The 17,841-nt window shown below is 37.5% G+C and overlaps 2 protein-coding genes across 4 annotated transcripts in view; one reads left to right on the top strand and one right to left on the bottom strand.

The window, feature by feature from the left end:
• CHRM5 (cholinergic receptor muscarinic 5) overlaps positions 1-17,841 on the top strand; it is a 47,233-nt gene that overhangs the window by 16,329 nt on the left and 13,063 nt on the right. The window lies entirely within an intron of this gene.
• The window catches only part of AVEN (apoptosis and caspase activation inhibitor), a 94,732-nt gene that overhangs the window by 71,555 nt on the left and 5,336 nt on the right, over positions 1-17,841 (bottom strand). Inside the window, exons 1-2 of one of the 3 annotated variants that reach the window (XM_055716385.1) lie at positions 15,828-15,870; positions 629-809 (exon numbers count right to left, since the gene is read on the bottom strand). In XM_055716385.1, the coding sequence (XP_055572360.1) occupies positions 629-809; positions 15,828-15,830 (184 nt within the window). In that variant the 5' untranslated portion in view covers positions 15,831-15,870. Of the gene's footprint in view, positions 1-628; positions 810-3,448; positions 3,527-15,827; positions 15,871-17,841 lie in introns of those variants that run through there. The other 2 variants (XM_027808049.2, XM_055716384.1) reach the window with 2 other exon arrangements.

Here is a 17,841-nt window from a genome sequence, read left to right as displayed (position 1 = left end):
ATAGGTTAAAAAAAAAAAAACAGGATCTAGTACAGCCTGTCTCTCCACCTTCTCATTCTATTATCTCCTTTGAAGACTGGAAAACAACTGATCTTTACTCTCAAGGAGAGTAATGCTATTCATGCACACATCCCTACAGTGCTGATTACAAATCTGTCAAAACAAACAACAGCAAGCAGCTGCTTAACTGCTTTGCTGTTTAGTCACACTAGCAACTTTGTTTCTTTTCTGGAAAGCAACTCAATGACCAAGATTGGTAAGAAATTGACAGCAAGAATAGGCTCAAAGTAACTGCACACACTCAGACCCGTGGAGTTTCACAAGAAGGCTGTAAATGCAGCAGCCCTCTTTTACTCCCCAGCCACCTTGGCTCGGTGCAGCTTATATGCTGATAAGACTGCTCCCATGGAGACTTCGAACACTCCCAAATACATCAATGGCAGACTTACTGAGGCAGATAGGAATGATATTCTAGTGTCCTGTTTCACCATCAAGGACAACAGTCAGAAAAGTAGCAACATTTAAAAATGCAAAACTAAAAATAAATAAAAAAACCCCACAACGAAGCAAAACAAAGAACCCCCCCACACACACACAAAACCCCTATCTGTAAAGTAGAAATGCTTACCTGCTGAGCTAAGCAATACATGGAAGTCTGTTCCTCTCTGTGACTCTCCACGTTCACTCTGTCCCTCTTTTTCTGTATCCTCATAGCGGCTCCAGTTGGAAAAAATCTTTCTTCTTGAATAGCTTTTCAGTTTTTCCTTCTCTTCTTCCTCTTGTGATTCAGTATCATCATCATCCTCTACCTGTGATATTTAAATAGACAGTTAAGCCATTGCAATTCAACAGTATTTTGTTCTGTATTTAGACAGTCATTCATACAACCCTCCAACCAGGGAATCAAAACCCAGAATGATAAATCAGCCTGGATCCCCTGTCAATTTTAGGTGCTACCATCTTCCTGAACTGTATGTAACTCATCAATTGTCTAATTAAAAGCACCTAGTGAAGCTTCAGTTCTTACAGGGGTCACGCGGTGACACTGACGCAAGTTGCACGGGTTTCCCTTCTGTTCTGAAAGCCCATAATGAACAGCTCCCTTCCTGAAACTAAGCACAACATGCAGGGAGCAGAACTAAGAATTTAATCACAGTACCTCTGTCCAAGTGTTGCAGTGATACTGCAGAAAGAACCGATGTTTGTAGAGCACAAGAGGAAAATGACAACATAAAGAATACTGGAGAAAAACATATGGAAAGGGTGATCTATGTAAGAATTTCCATTATAACCAGCTACAGGGTGTTGACTCAAGTAACATGGAATAATTAACCAAATTAATTTCCTTCATTAAAGCCATTTGACAGAAATGTTACTGTGTTTCTGAAACTACATTAAGGTTTCTTTAAGCACATACATGTACGTGCTGGTACAACGTTGGACAACCTGGTAAAGAACAACTGCGCAAGGCAACTATCAGGCACAAACCACCACCACTTCATTAACCTGTTTTATAATTGATGAGTTACTTTCATAGATCAAGAAAGGACATAGAGCAATGCAGCACATATTCCAGATTGATTTCTATTATGAAGCAGGCTTAACTACCCTGTAGAAAAATTTGTAGTTACATTTTGGCTCAGCTAGACAAATACGAACTGTTTGAGATTTTCACGTTCCTTTGGTGTCCAGTTATGCAATAGAAAAACCTCTATCAATGCCAAATAAGTCCCTGTTGCACACCAAATACCATATTTATATACAAGTACATCATCATAAAAAGAAGACTGACACAAACGAAAAAATAGGAAGCAGTAGTTTGTGGACAGTGGAGTATTACTACACCTTAGTTCTGAAAATATAATAAAGATGACCAAAAGTAGCAGTGAAGCCTGTTACATGGCTTTTACACAGATGCCCACTGAAAGCATCCTCAAACACAACTGTGAAAGTTTAGATTCTCCCATGTTTGATGTCTTAAAAACGACTGCCCAGCATATCATACAAGTAGCAAAATCAGAACTAGAATAACGACCTCCCAAGAAAAATAATCCACCGATCTTCATAAACAAGCTTCTTTCAGCATTGTCCAAGAGATCTGGCTAGGAACAGCATGAAGGAACGGTAAATTCATCAGAGCATAAAACCAGATTCAAACCTGTAAAAATTATACAAATACACTCCCAGCTGGCAAACAGCTGACAAAAAGGAAAATATTCTGTGCATTCTTACTGGTTCTGTGCAATTTTTAGTTAAATTCGTTTGTCTTTCTATTAATCAGATAAATACACTAAAATGGTTGTTGTGGACAAACGATTATTTGCACGAGCAAGGGGATGAAGTCACAACACACTATTACCAGGGCCTGATCTAGAGCTATAGTTTCAACAGAGCAAAAGGCCAAAAGGCAAAATAACTTGGAGTTCATACAATTCATAAGTCAAAGCAAGTATAGTGCTACAAAGAGATAGATCTGTGTTGTACTTTGTTTTTGTTTTTAAGAAAACATCAGAATCACCTTAGGCAACTATTACATTATAAATAAGTAAAACAGGAGTATCACCTTCTTATTTTAACAAGCTTCCAATAAACTAATAGAGATTTAAATATTTTCTCTTAAAGTGACCTAAATTATTTTTCACATTCTGTTATTAGCTATGTTATACAGCACACCTCAAGGAAATTTAATGTCTTAGAAGTAAAATTGTTAACTTGAACTTTAATAAACAAACCACAAATCCTCCAGTGTTAATAGGAGTTGTGCAGTCTGGTTCCCCAAGTACTGTCCTGAGGTTTACTTTTGCAATAAGTAAACTTCAAATACAAACCTGCTTACATTTCCAATAAATATTTAATAGCAAATTTTGCATGATGCACTGCTATGCTACAAGATAAAACTATGAATACTCCCATTTGAATAGTCAACATTCAAACAACTTAAAGATGCATCTTCACCACTAAAATCATCACATACATTTAAAAAAAATTGATCAGTGAAGCTTCAGAAAATAGTTTGCTTCTATCATCTCACGAGACAGCTACCACCTAAAGTAACAACAGAAATACATAAGCATAAATTTTCATTACTTTCCTCTTAGCTAACTATTCAGCTAGACTATATACTGCTACCAGTGCCATCATAACTTACTGAAAACAAATCTCAATGAGTACAGAACAAACGTCACTCCCATGTGTAGTGCAATAAAATAACTTCCCCCCTGCCCCATCCTCAAATAACAAATGATACAAGCTGAAACAAATTCTAGAAGCCAACTCAAATATAACCTTTAAAACAGTATTACTTAGGTAAGGAGAAAAACTTAAGCTTTTAAACAGCACTGAACTACATCTACACATTCTCACTCAGTGCTATAATGCACCACGATACCACAGGAGGTATAATCTTTATCTGCTGTGCCTCTGTTTCAGATAGTATTACATCCATTACCATCTGCACATTTCATTGAAATTTTGGAAGTGGGGAAAGCATGCAAAAGCCCAACTGAATAAAACCAGGAAACTTTCAGACTGTTTTGCATATCAGAAGAGCAAAAAAATTTACACAGTGTTCTGCCTAAACACTAAGTTCATCAAAGTCCAAACCACTGTGAAAGAGCCAAGCCCCTCTGCAGAGGAGCTTGCACAATTTGGGGTCTTCCACCAAGGAATGTATTTTCATCCTCTAGCAGAGCTGATGATTCCACTTTCCTTCTGAAGGAAAGCAAAATGCATAGCATATGTGACCCCAATCTACAGTCTCTACCACAGCAGAAGGATATTTTAGTACATCCTCCTTTATACAGTAATTTTGCATACAGGGTTGGGGATGGATGGTATTGAGAAAAAAATAGGAAAGCAGGCTTTCTGTTTGACTTCTACACAAGAACATGTTGATGCACACAGTACTGGAATGAAGGTGTCAAAATGACGTAAACATTGTTCTGAATAGGCCATTTCCCCTGGGGTCATCCTTCTGCACTTCCCTGGAACCCAGTGGTTTGGATCAAACCAAGGCTAAGTACACAATGGAGAAAACGCAAGTGACCTCTTACATCCTGCTTCAATTACTCAACTGCTCTTCACTGTAAGTGCAGTCAGTCCTAGCATGTCAAGCACACGTGTGCAAACACTCAACAAGAACTGTTGAACTCACAGCCCTTAAAAAGAAAAAACCCCGAAAAGTGCATTAAAGTCAGAGCTTCCATTAAGACTTTCTAAAACTGTATTCATTACCCTTAGGAAGCCACAGCAGTTAAAGCTTATAGCCCTCTTTCTGTCGAGTTCTATTAACTGTAAGAAAAGTCTAAAACATTTAATCTTGGTCAGCACTTAGAATATTCTACAGTTACTGGGAGGACTATAGAAACAACATAGGTTGTTTACCTTTCTTTGGGCTGCCTGCCCTTCCCCGTTATGTAGATATCACGCATTATTAGACTTCCATTCTTACTTATTTTGTAGTACTTCTCCCAGTTCTCTTCCTGAGGATGTTACTTTACAGAATGTAGGAAAACATAGTTTGAGCTTCTTTGTTGATCTGTTAGAGAAATAGCTATGCTTTTTCTCCTTCGCAGTCTTCCCAAATTTATACAATAACCTTTCCATTTTATCTTCAAAAACTCTTTACAATTATATAGATCAAGCACTACTTTTGCCCTTTGTTATTGTAACTTCTGTATTACTGTTTTGAATGTCACACCTCTCAAAAATACACACATTTCCTTAATCTTCCCCGTTCTTTATTAGGGACGTTTACCTACAATACCTCAGACATCTTAAATATCCACACAGGAGTCCACAATAAACAGCCACTGTCATGCACGGATACTTGCATGTTCATGGACAGTGATAATCACTGTCTGCTCCCTACATTTCCTGCTCTCCCAACAGCACATACTAATTCCTTGACTATTCCATCTTCCCTTCTTGGAAACTGCTGTAAGGCTGTGGCCAAGTGCAATGACATTCAGGCTTATCTGTCTCAATCCCAATTTCTCTTCTCATCAGGGGAACAGGCTAGCAATGAAAATGAAAATATCCTGTGGGTTGAACCTGACCTTGACTATCAGCTGCATCATGAAAGGGCATATATCTTTTCCTCATTTGTGTTTAAGATAGTAAGGTGTCTACGCACAGACAACTTCTCCTCTCCTCTTCATCCCAATTTCAGGAGCATCTGTTGTTACAGTCAAATTCTCACAGGCGGAACTCTAAGTCATAGGGTCAAAAAAACATCTAATGAAGCAACAAAGCAGTTCACAACCTCTACACTTTAAATGTTTTGCAGAATAGAAGTCTGTACACAGGGGCTTGTATGAGTGACAAGAAGTAAGGTCGCTTGGCTGATATTAACTACTGAGGGGTTCCTCTAGGCAGATGTAAGTGGAAATGTGAAAGACTTACAGTTACACTTCAATGACTTAAATTACTCTTAGAAAGACATACCTGCTTTTAATTTCATGGTTCAAAATTATCACTGGTGTAGCCAAACAGGAGCAATGAGATCACACCAGGAATTATCTTAGCACAATATGAATACAACACAATCTCAAAAAGATTTCAGTTTTTTGTTGCAGTGCTCATTAAATGCACTTTTTTTCACCTTATATCCAGAAAGATACAGAAGAATCCCCTGACAGCTTAATTTTCTCAATCACAATGATTGATAGGCTTATACCTTATCATAGTTATATATAGTATAACAATCTTCAAAAAAGTTAAGTTGTTCTGATTTTTCCACATTTACCTAATTACAACCCCTAGATATATGTCCCTCTGTCTCGTAAGTAGACTTTTATTAACATTAAATCTGAAGTTGGCAAAGGAATACATTTTCTGATTTATTGTGGTGGAAGTGTAATGGGCTTTTTAAAATATGAACTGTAAAGTATATTAAGAAAATCAGAATATATATTCAGAATTATGGCAAACAAAAGCAGACCTACATATTTAAACACATTTCTTAGATTAATTTGATTTTTAACAAAAGACAAAGTACAACTGCAATTTTATTGATACTCATTCAAGTTTGTATGTGTTTAGAATCAAAATGTCCTTACCTACAACAAAAAATACAGAACATTATCTTCATGAACTTACTTAGACAGATGGCTGAAATCCAATGAGAGAATTTGAAATGCAATTCACAATGATATAGACAAACAGGAATTGAGTTTTAAAAATAAAAACAAAATAAAAATACCAATAGTGAATTAACAAGGTAAACATGTCTGTCAGTATATTATATACATACTCCACTATCTAGGAAAATCCCATGAAGCATGCGAACACATTGTTCTATCTACCTAGGAATATTAATGATAAATTTCTGTACAGAGAAAAAAAGCGCAAGTTTGAACAATATAAAAAGGTCAGTATGAAGTAAGAGTGGAATACAATCCCACAAACTATTCTTATTTAGCGCTCTTAATCCAGATTTTAGAAAAGTAAATGAAAGATAAGACTTGCGAATTTCCCTAATAAATAAGATTTTCTTAATGCAGTGATACAATAAGATACCATAGCCTCTTTCAGAGACAGAAAAGAATATTTGGTCATAATACTCAGCAACACCTGCCAAAAACTGAGCTTTTAGCTTACCTATACTGAATTGTTTTCAATAGACACCATATTCACAAGTCTGACCACAGTAACAGTGAAAAAGTAAATACAACCACCTTGTCCACCAAATTACTTTGCTTCAAAGTTCCTGCTTGTTTCATCTATGCAATGCAAATAATTGGAACTGATTAAAACTTTGAATGAAAGAGACTATTTTCTCATTACTGTTTAACTGAAAAAAAAGACCACCTCAAAATATTCTTTGCACTCAGTAAAGTTCTAACATGATCAAGTGCCAGGAGGCTATAAGCCATATTTATCTTTCTCACAGATCATTATTAATATTTCCACAAGCTATAGCCATATTTTGCACGAATCTTACACCTCACTGAATTGGAACAGCTTCTGTTAGGAGCTAAACCTCTCCTTTAGACTCACTGAGCCGGGGAGGGGGAGGAAGCCCCACAGGCAAACAACTTGGTTCTTTCGTTTGTAACTACTGATTTAAATGGCAGACTATCTTCCCTTTCAACGAATCCATAAATTCTGATGTATGTTTTCCACTACTCTCTCAGAAACACCCCTGTAACCTGCTGGCACATGATTAGCTGCAGGTCCTTCAAATGGGTGGCTTACAGGGGCAAAATGAATGAACCACCACTATGCACTTCTACAGACCCAGTTTTAAAACCGTTGACTCATAGATAAAATAAACTTAATAGCCATGCAATGTATGTTCACAGGAAGAAAGTCTCAAAAGCTCTATTCTCTAACATTAGAAGGAAAGTTGGAAAGTTGGTAAAGCCTGTCAAGGAAGTATTTATTTTGGAAACTACCTATTTCAAGACTTCACTCAATAGATACAGGATTTTCCAAACTACAAAACCACCATCTAAAATTTAGCCCTACTCATTTAGATTAAAACTCCAAACTGAAGGATGTTTGATGGGGTATGTTGTTAGAATGGTACCATTAAAAATTCAGCACTCACTGTGCACTAATTGGGTAACGCAGTACAGAATCAACAAGCTGCGTAGAAGCAGTCCTTTACCTCCCTTCCCCAAGGCTGAGCCATGCTGCGAGCAAAGAGCCTGTAAAAAGCTTGTCCAGCTGCTGGCTATAGATAAAGAGACTTCTGATTTTTTAAACTTGTTGAGCCAATACATTTCCACCAACAGAAAAACAGTATTTTTTCTTTAATTCAGTGGAAATGATGACATGAAAGTTACTGGCAACTACACAAACTCATCAAGCAATTTATACAAAATTGTCACGTGGACCTGAACAAAACCTGGCAGGCTCTATTACCTTCAAATTGACAGTAACTTAAGAAAGCTGAATGTTTTTCTTACAAACATTCAGTCAAAAATATGAGTTTAAAAATAAAAGAGAGGCCTCTGTCTTGACGGAAATAACAAGTTTCAAGAAAACCTTGCAAAGTAAGTGTATTGCCACAATGTTTGTTTGTGGCATTCCTTCCTATGTATTTGCTATGTGTAGCAAAGTCAGGGGGTTTATATATTGCATACATATGGATCCACATATGTGAATGTTGTAGGTCATATACTAAACCCAAATTATACTTATTCTGGTTAGGTTAAGGAAAATTTCTACAGAAAGAGATTTCTTCTTACCAAATCTGCCATTCCTAAATAGAAGTATCTTGACCTGCATTATAGATTGACTGTATTCAGAAACAGATTCAATTCTTGTTTTAATGTCACAGTATTATAGACTAATCCAAGCTAAAAGGGATTGCAAGAGGTCATCTTGTTCAACCACCTACTCAAAAGAAGGTCAAAACTGAAACAAGACCAAGCAGGTTTCGGCTTTGTCCACTCAGGGTTTGAAAACTTCCAATAGCATACCTAATTCTTAGTGTTTCATTTTGTTGTTTTATTCTAGCACTCCTAAAACTGCAAAAGCAATTGTATTAATGACTTCAACAACCATCTGTCAAGAACACGCACGAGGAGTTCCGTAACATCACGGAGTCAAAGTTTATTGAGGGTATATATTCGCCTCAACAGTTTAATAACAGACTTTTCAAAGAATATTGCTATTTTGCTAGTCTTAATGAGTCAGTGGGTAAGACAGCCTCTTTCAATAAACCTATCAGTTATAAATTTGTATGTGTTGAAAAGCTCTGTACTTCTGCAACCATACCAATGATGAAGTAAAAGTATGACAAATTATGCAAAAAGCTCACTCAAAGCAGCATCTGTCTGCAGAACAGAAAAATTTGACTCTTGATCCTAACCCACAAAGGTTATTTCATAACCTTAATAAAGTCTGCTCGAAAGAGTAAAGTTTAGAGAAAATCTCAGTTATACAGACAAGTTAATGTTTATTTAACACCCCTACATGCACACAGTTTTAGAACAAAACCAGCAACTCTCTACCAAGATCAAAACTAACATGCTGAAGAAGCTTCAGGGTTTCTCATGCAAGAAAAAACATGTGACAAAGTTTCTCCATAGAGCAATTTTTTTTGGCCACAAAAAAGGAAAAACACCACCAAAAACCCCCAACTTTCTGGAAGATTTCAGCTGTGCTATAAGAATGTTCTCCAAAACTTATGTTCCATATGAATAACAACATAACTATTTCTTAGCTTTAAATTCAAAAATATTTGATAACATTTAGTACCAAGTTAAAAGTTTAGGGTTTTTTGAATGCATCTAATTTTGTAAAAAAGAAAGCACGCAAGAGTAAGACTTTTTTCTATGGATTTCACAACATGAAAATAACGAGTGATATTCACCCACACTAACATTTTCAGTCGGCACAGCATTAAAGAAGAAAACATTCTGAAAGACACCAAACAGAACAGGATTCTTTGAAATTGTACACCTAAACTGGCAGAAAAATAATCAATAGTTTTCCTCTCTTTCCTACTGTTAACCTTCTGCCAGCTTAAGTTCCTTGCATCAGTTCACAGCAGAATCAGATAAGCACAAATAATGGTTAGATAGGCTGGAAGCGTGCCATAAACATGGGATCTGGGAAGCAGGTCCTTCCTTCATTATCTGGCAGCAGTTATCCGCTACATTGGCTAAGTGTACTGGTAAGCCATATCCTTGGCTTTAACTTCCTGCAATGTTAAACTTGCTTTTCTAAAGCCAATTTTGTTTTCTCTTTCATTAAAGACTTTCAGATTCTCCATTAGTGTTCCTGTTCCATATAAAACACATGGACACACAGGTGTCCTTGGTCAAATTCACATATTTTTTAAATAAAAATTTAAAAAAAAGATACTGTGCTACAAATATATCGATTGGTCAAACTTTAAACATGAGCTTTATTTGAGACTGGTTTTAGTCAGTATACAAGTATTGATGTTTTGCTTACAGTGGGAAATTCCACCTTGAATTTAAATGAAAACACGCAACATCTGTCACTTTTTCAGATCAACTATCACATAGTAACAGCACACTGCAAACACAGAAATATTCACATAATAAAAATTAAAGCTGTAAAAGGAGACACTCTACTAATTTGAAACCTTAAAATGGTACTGTACGTAAGAAATTCAAGAGGACAGCATTCTGCTTTCCTCCCTTCTTTCACTACATCTGCAACACTGTCAGTAGCATAGTCCCTAAATTTTTAATCTTACATTACTAATATACTGCCATTTCCTAATTATAATTTCACATGCTACTGAAAAACCTCACGTCTACTACTCTTCTATCAACAAACTGGCATATCCAGCTATCGAGCATTTTTGAAATTAAGTTGCATTATTATATTTATGGTATGGCACAACAAAGCAGCAAGACTTCAGTTACAAAAAGCCTCATTCAATGATATTTTCAGAAAGGGGGGTCAAAAAGGGACAATTTTTAGGACTAATACACAGCCATATAGTAAACCAATAAAAATAAATTATATAAAAGATACCATGGATAAAAAGCAGACTGCCTAACATGCAAACAAAATACACAACTATAAAGCTGAATGCAAAACCATATATCAAGGAACAAGCAAGCAGGATATATAATATATATTGAATGACACTGATTAAAAGAAGAGTCGAGTCACACTAGACAAAACCACATACGAAAGCAACGCTACATCAAAAAGATACTATTCTCAACTCCCAGGGGTTTAAACAGCATTTCTGAGACCAATACTAAAATTAATTTCTTTCTTTAGACAGTGGAAAAACAGAAGAGGTACAAGAGAGTACTAACTGCCCACTTGATAAACAAACACCAAAATCCTTCTTCTTCCTTGTTTTTTCAATGTCATGAGAAATGTATGGCCTGGTCAGCGAGGAAGCCAAATTTTTCTCCTTTCCATTTCCACTGATGGCTGTAAAACACACGGTCAACACAGTGATACAAGGAAAGGGGAAATGAGCAAAAAAAGTAATTCACCAATGATACGCTTCCAAGTTTAGAGATTGCAGTCCTGCCTCATAATCAAGGCAGGATTTCCCTGACAGTATACCCAACTGGTGCAAAAAAAGCAGCCACTCATACCCTGCATTACCAGCTTTCCTCATGCAAGTCAGTAGCCCCCTTCCTAGCACAAATTCATCGAGAGAGCAACTAATCAGCTGGAGTTCCCTCAGGCACCATGCAATGTGCTGTCCCATAACGCAGCACGTTACTGCCAAACATCTGATTTGTGGTAGGTTTGTCTCCAAGAGAGGTAGGCTTGTGTTGAATCCACATGCACTGTAATTCAAAATGTAGCTGTACGATGGATAATATGTCTCTGCCATGCTCCTCCAAAAGACAAGCCAGCAACACACCACACACCCCATTTTCAAGCTCTTTTAGTAGTATAGCTCAAAGATAGTAATAGCTGTCAGAGCACTGTATCCTCCAACTGCTATACTTTAGTTCAAGAATTAATGATTAATGTGTTTGGGGAGTCTATGTATATATCAAAATATCAACATAACAAGGATAAAAAAAGGTGTAGAGGCATCACACTGTCCTGACTCAGGTAAGTCAGAAGCAGAATTTTATACAACCAGTGTGTGGCATGCACTTGGTCTCAAAGCTGTTGCCTGCTCCAGGCAACAGAAATACAAGAATTTATCAAAAACCTCTAACAACTACATTACCGCTGTACACTTTTGACAGAAACGTAAAACCTCCAGCAAAAATAGTTCTGTTTCACCTGAAATGACCTGAGAATAGATGGATACTGGGGCATAAGAGAGGGGGAAGCCGCAAAACATTTCAAAGAGAATGTAAATACATACAATTATGTTTATTCAGCTACTGCAGAACTACAGTATTTTATCCAGAAAGTGTAAATAAATTCAGTTCCCTTCTCTGCACAAAGGCATTTCTAGTGGCATCTCCTACATCCCTCAAGAATACAGTGACTCTACATGCTCTGAAATGGGTTATCTAGCCTGTTTTCTCAGCCAGACCTATTCTACTTTGTACAGCAAATGGACACTCCTAACAGCAGAACTCAAGAAGCTGGTGGCCTATGCACCATGCAGATGCCCAACCACCACCCACAAACACACAAGAAAAAAAAAAAAAAAAACAAAGAAAAAAATGCATAACACTTCACATGATTCTTTCTTTCATTCCCTGCTCTACCTTTATGACAATATCATGTTTTTACATAAAATACAAAAGGGACTGAAAACAAGGAATGGAGGGAAATTCAGTTCAAAAAGTATTTAAAGTCTGATGGCAGGTCACTTATCTGAGAAGTGAAAAAAACTTGACTGCACTTCGTATTTGAAATTGGGAAGAAAACAGACCACAGTTTGAACTTGTTTCTTTTCTCCACATTCTCCAGATCCTTCACTACCCATTGCAGACTGAAACCTTTTCATTATGCACCCTCTGTATCTAAAGCAGGCTCTGTGTCCACTGACTGCCTTTTTACAAAGCAGCATCAGTGCTAATGGCTCTGTAAGTTTATGCACAAGCTGATTCTAATGTAAACTGGCAGACACAAGGATGATTTTGCTATATATTTTGAGAAATCCAAAAATAATACATTACTTCATTAAGAGACATTTTTTTCTGCATCATAAGCAGCATTCTTCAGTGGCTAACAAAGGATACAATAAGGCATGAAAATAAACAATTATTACGGATAAGCGCATCAATCTGCTTTCCTGTCTCACTGAAAATAATTAAACCACTTTTAATTATATATCCTCCTTCAGGGTTTCACATAATTTAGATAAGATTTTTTCCCCTTCCAATTATTCAACAGAAAACAAGCATTTGTAAAAGTCACTTAATCACAGTTCTTGGCAGCCAGATTCAACAAGTCAGTACAGGTATTTGAAAATCCTTTTGCTTTAATGCTTTGGGTTTTTTTCCAGACTACTCCTAATAAAATGCAAAGACAAAAAAAAAAAAAAAAAAAAAAAAAAAGATATTTAATATTATGTGCACTGCACTGCATGATTTTTCAACAGTACTAATAAGTAAATAGTATTGTCAATGCTAAATCTGTTCCATCATTACAGTTACACCCATTACAGGGTAAGTTTTAAATTATTTCTTCAAAAGTATTAATAGGGATGAGGTCATACACATGTTTCTATGTTCACAGTCTTCCCATAATGGATGAGGGACAATGGCTTTATGCTGAAAGAGGGCAGATTTTGATTAGATACTAGGAAGAAATTCTTCACTAAGAGTGGCAAGGCACTCGAACAGGCTGCCCAGCGAAGCTGTGGATTCCCCACCTTTGCAAGCATTCAAGGCTAGGTTGGATGGAGCTTTCAGCAAACCAATCTAGTGGAAGGTGTCCCTGCCTGTAGCAGCAGGGGTTGGAACTAGATGATCTTCAAAGTCCCTTCCAACTCAAACCATTCTATGATCTATGATATTAGCGTATTTACCTATTAATTTGTAGTGACCCTCCAATGATTTTTAAGCATTCCTTGTCATTAACAGAAACAATTTACTTCCTTATCACTCACCTAGACATCACAACTTTTCCAGTACAAGTTCAAGTTTCTATTATAAACAGGTTTTTCTCAACTTGAGGCAAAAAGGAAAAGGCTAATGTGCTTTTTCCCACCACCACCCTTTAGAATAAGGGAGGAAAAGCCTCAAGAGAGGTTCTTTCATGAAAAGAGAAAAAATATCCCTGTAATCCTCTTCACTAGTTTGCTCTATTGATGACCTTTAGAGAGATCTACCAAAGCTAAAGAGATGCTTAATTAGCAGAGAGGGCAGCTGAGAGAACAGGTAGCATGAAGAAAAAAGCTTTTAGTCTTTATCGTACAGGATGAGAATTTTTGAAAGAGGGATGAAATCCTAAGACTGCTTCATAAATGTTGGATACTGGAACTCATCACTTTGGGTTAGCTAAAGATAGAATTAGCCAAGAGAGACATCCTATTCTGAAACCTGTGCATAACAGGAATGATGCTCCAGTCAAAGCGAAAAACAGCTCATGCAGCTAGAAAGAGACTTGTGCTTGAAGTTTTTACATAAAACTGTTACTTTTCCAATGCTTGCAAAGTACAGTTCTAGAAGATGTCGTACTAACCTCAATAGCAAATGATATTTCTCACCATTGATTTTTGAAATGTTTTATGGGTAATTCAAACATTAGTATGTGACTATGACCTGGTGTGAACTATAGTCCTCTACAATATGTGACTTGTAGATAAAGAATCTAACCAAAGTTTCCTCCCTCAAAAGCATCATTGCAGTTGCAGAAACCTAACCTGAAGTTCTTATGTTCAAACTTACTTAGATATGAAGAAAAAAACATGACTCCTATCTAGACAGAACATCTGTAAAGTCTGTCATTAAACAAGGCTCAAATAATTCTACACAAACAGATGTAAACGTATCAAGTGCAGACATTTTAGAGATCAGCACTCAAACCTCAGACACCCCCTCCTCATTCATCACCAACTTTCTTTTGGAGGGAGGTAGCAGGGGAATCCTCTGAAAGATACTTTCCTAAATAGTCTTAAAGGATGGGCTTCCCTAAACCCAACAACAACATAAAGTAGTGAAGAATCATTGTCTGAGATCCTCGACACCCTAATGCCATACTTAAAAAACCCAAGATGTTAAAACGTCATTTTATTTTGCCATTGGTCTAGAGTATAATTCTAAAAAGTAAAAGCTACCGCACAATGATGGACTGATCCTACAGTTAACTACTGTGAACAAGCTCTAAGAACCATTTAGAACTTGCTGGAAGTGCAAACACATCCAAATTACCAACAACGTAAAGGAGGGGTGGGTTGTAGTTGTTGGGATGCTCTGTGATCCCAGGATTTCATGTGCACATCACATCTTTACTTGCAACAGTCTGTACTGGTTGCCAGCTCTAGGTGCATACAGAACACTAACTGCAGGAGAACTTTGCACCCATTTTTCAGCGGTGAGCTCCAGACAATGCTCAACTGTCTGGACAACAGGCGGACAACTTCAACTCTGGTTCCATCAGGAGGGAAACCACTTTGAGTCCACCAATATTACACTCAAGTGTATCCCACAAAGCACATTTGCACCAAAATCCCCATTCTTGACAGGAACTCAAACTAAGAGCCATGCCAAAAATACTCAAGGAACTAACTTCTCTCATTGGCACAATTCATTTTTTAAGTTATCTCTATAAATAAATTTTACTCTGAGACAATAATCTTTCAACACCCTTGCTAAGAATTACGGGGAAGTGGAAGGAAAAGAAATAAGGAGCATGGGATCACCTGAGCTTCTGTTGCTGTTACGAAGTAAAGTAACAGGAACATAGTAAGCCAGTGACCTTAGCAAAGCAGCATTACCTGAGTAGTACAGCCTGAAACAGAATACAGAAAGTAAAAAAATAAAAATTAAGAAAGTTAACGACCAAAACCCAAACCCATAGTTTGTCAAGCAATCAGAAAAAGCTGAAGGCCTCACAACATGCCAGTGACAGAGCAGTAGCCTAGGAAGAGCTCTGGCCCAGAATCATCACTATTCTCTACAAGACAAAGATGCTGGCTATTCCAGGGTTAAAGAGAAAGTCTGTAAAGCCTATAATTGTACGGTTATCCTCTGGGAAAAGCGAAGCAGGAATAGAAACAGGACCTTGAGGCAAGATTCTCACATACTCCAGTAGATGTACAGGTCTTACCAGCAGGATGTATTAGTAAGTCTACGTGCAGAAAAGTTAAAGCCTTATTAAAAAAAAAAGAAGAAAAAAAAAAAGAAAAAGAAAGAAAGAAAGAAAAAGAAAACTCACATGCACATAAAAAACCAGAGAAATCACATACCTGAAAGAGAACAGTGGGAAATGGACCCCCTGCTATGTCTTACCATAGAACACTGAATCACACAGGCTTGAAATCCTTTGATTATGCAAACCTGTAAGAAATATTCCTCTTACTTATTATAAGGCCCTAAATCACCACTGAATCAATAATCAGCAATTTTTTTCGTTTCTTTAAAATACAGTGAAACCTGATAGCTACAAAGGCTGTGCAGCACCATTAGACTGGCTGGAAATCCATAACAGGGCTCCCGAAACTACCCAGTTTCTTTTGTGAGGAAACCAGAAGCAGTACTGTGTGGAATAATTTTTTGATCAAATTTCATCACTTCTACAAATTTTGTCCTTCAACATAAATACCTACTATCTCTCACTTGATGTACCCATATAAAACCCTATACGATGTTCTCTGGGCCCAGCCACACATCCCTGTAGCACAACATGATTCTTTTAGCTGAGGATTACTAACTTCCTACAAATAACTGCCCGTTAGAACTGTGTTTGGCACAAATATCCAGGAGCGAGTCCTAATGAATTATATATGTGTGTGCGAATCACAGATGTGTGATTTTCCAACGTTCCGCTATACGTTCAGAAAACAGACGAGAAAAACATTCCCTTGCCACGACGCGCAGGCACCCCGACCCTCCATACCCCAACGCGGGCTCCCCCTCGCCCGAGGGCGGCCGGCCGTGCCGGAGCAGCCCGGGAGCCGCCGGCGCGGGCCGACGGGCCACCTGCGCCACCTGCTGGTCACCACCAGCACTGCACCGTGGCCAAAACGCATTTTAAGATGGATGGACGGCTTCTTAAAACCGTAGGTTTTACTTCTTCCCTAAATTCTAACATGTTCAGTTAAATAAGATGGGAAGTCCTTGGGAAAGCCTCCCCAATATTCAAGGTATTACACAGTTTACATTTCCTCTGGCCAAAATCCACTCCATTTTATGGGATAATTATATCTAAATAAGGTAACAATTGAAAGATGTGATTTCATACAATTAACAAAATACAGAGCTGATAAAAAAAGCTGTTTGAAAGTTACCAAATTACTGCCCCAGAGACCAGAGGGGGAAAAATAGAGGAACAAAAGCATTTAAGTGCTCTTTCCAAAGAAGTTACCAAAAAAACCCACCCAAAGTCAGACATGAAGCTGTTATGCAGCAATGATGCTGCACGTTCACCTGTGTAATGGAATGCTTTCACTAAAAGTGTTTCAAGTTGAATTAGCAGGGAAGTTGGTAAAATATGATAAACGAATAATAATAAATATCACTAAATCATTCCACGCTAAAGAGTCAGGGATTATTATGAAACATTGCAGTCCCCAGAGCTGCGAAAAGTGGATTTCTCTAATGTCTAGAAACTTAAAAGAATAAATTCACTTTGGCTGGATAAAAAACATTTATTATTTTCCATTGCTAAGACAGCCTTGAAAAAACAGAAGAAAAAAATAGGGCTGTGACAAGTGGTTATACAGCAGCTCTACTGAGTAGGCTCAGTAACCTTCACCATGTTCTTAAAACCTTTAACATCATTTTTCTGTACTGATCTCCATGTACTTCCTACACAATGCATTACACAATCTATCCACCATTTCAGTCTCAAGTTTTATCCTTAATGCCCAAATTAAGCCTCCTCCTTCTGAATGTTTTTCTTCTTGTCCTGCCTAAAACGCATGTTTGCCTTTCTGCTTAACGAAACATTGCTATCCAGGCTGTACCAGTGTCCCCTTCACCAGACAAAAAAAGAAAAGGGGCAGGGGGGACAGGAAGAGAGAGAGAAAAGAGAACCAGGTCCTTCAACTTCTCTTCCTAGGTCACATCTTCTAGACTTCACATCTTTCTTCATTCCCTCCCTCTGAACTTTCCCCAGCTGGTCCAAACCTTGAAGAAGCAGAACCAGTTCTTCAGTGTGACTGCATTGCTAATTGATACCTCCTCATCCATTAAACTGCCAGCTCCCTTCTATAAAATTGCAGCTTAACCAGTCACACACCTCTGCATTTTTCCCACATAAAGGTAGTAGTGTTATATTTGACCTTGAATTACACCTTACTGC

The sequence above is a fragment of the Falco cherrug genome, chromosome 7 (assembly GCF_023634085.1).
Source record: "Falco cherrug isolate bFalChe1 chromosome 7, bFalChe1.pri, whole genome shotgun sequence".
NCBI classification, from domain to species: domain Eukaryota; kingdom Metazoa; phylum Chordata; class Aves; order Falconiformes; family Falconidae; genus Falco; species Falco cherrug.
Note: the sequence above shows the minus strand (reverse complement) of the source record. Positions and strands in the feature narration are given on the sequence as shown.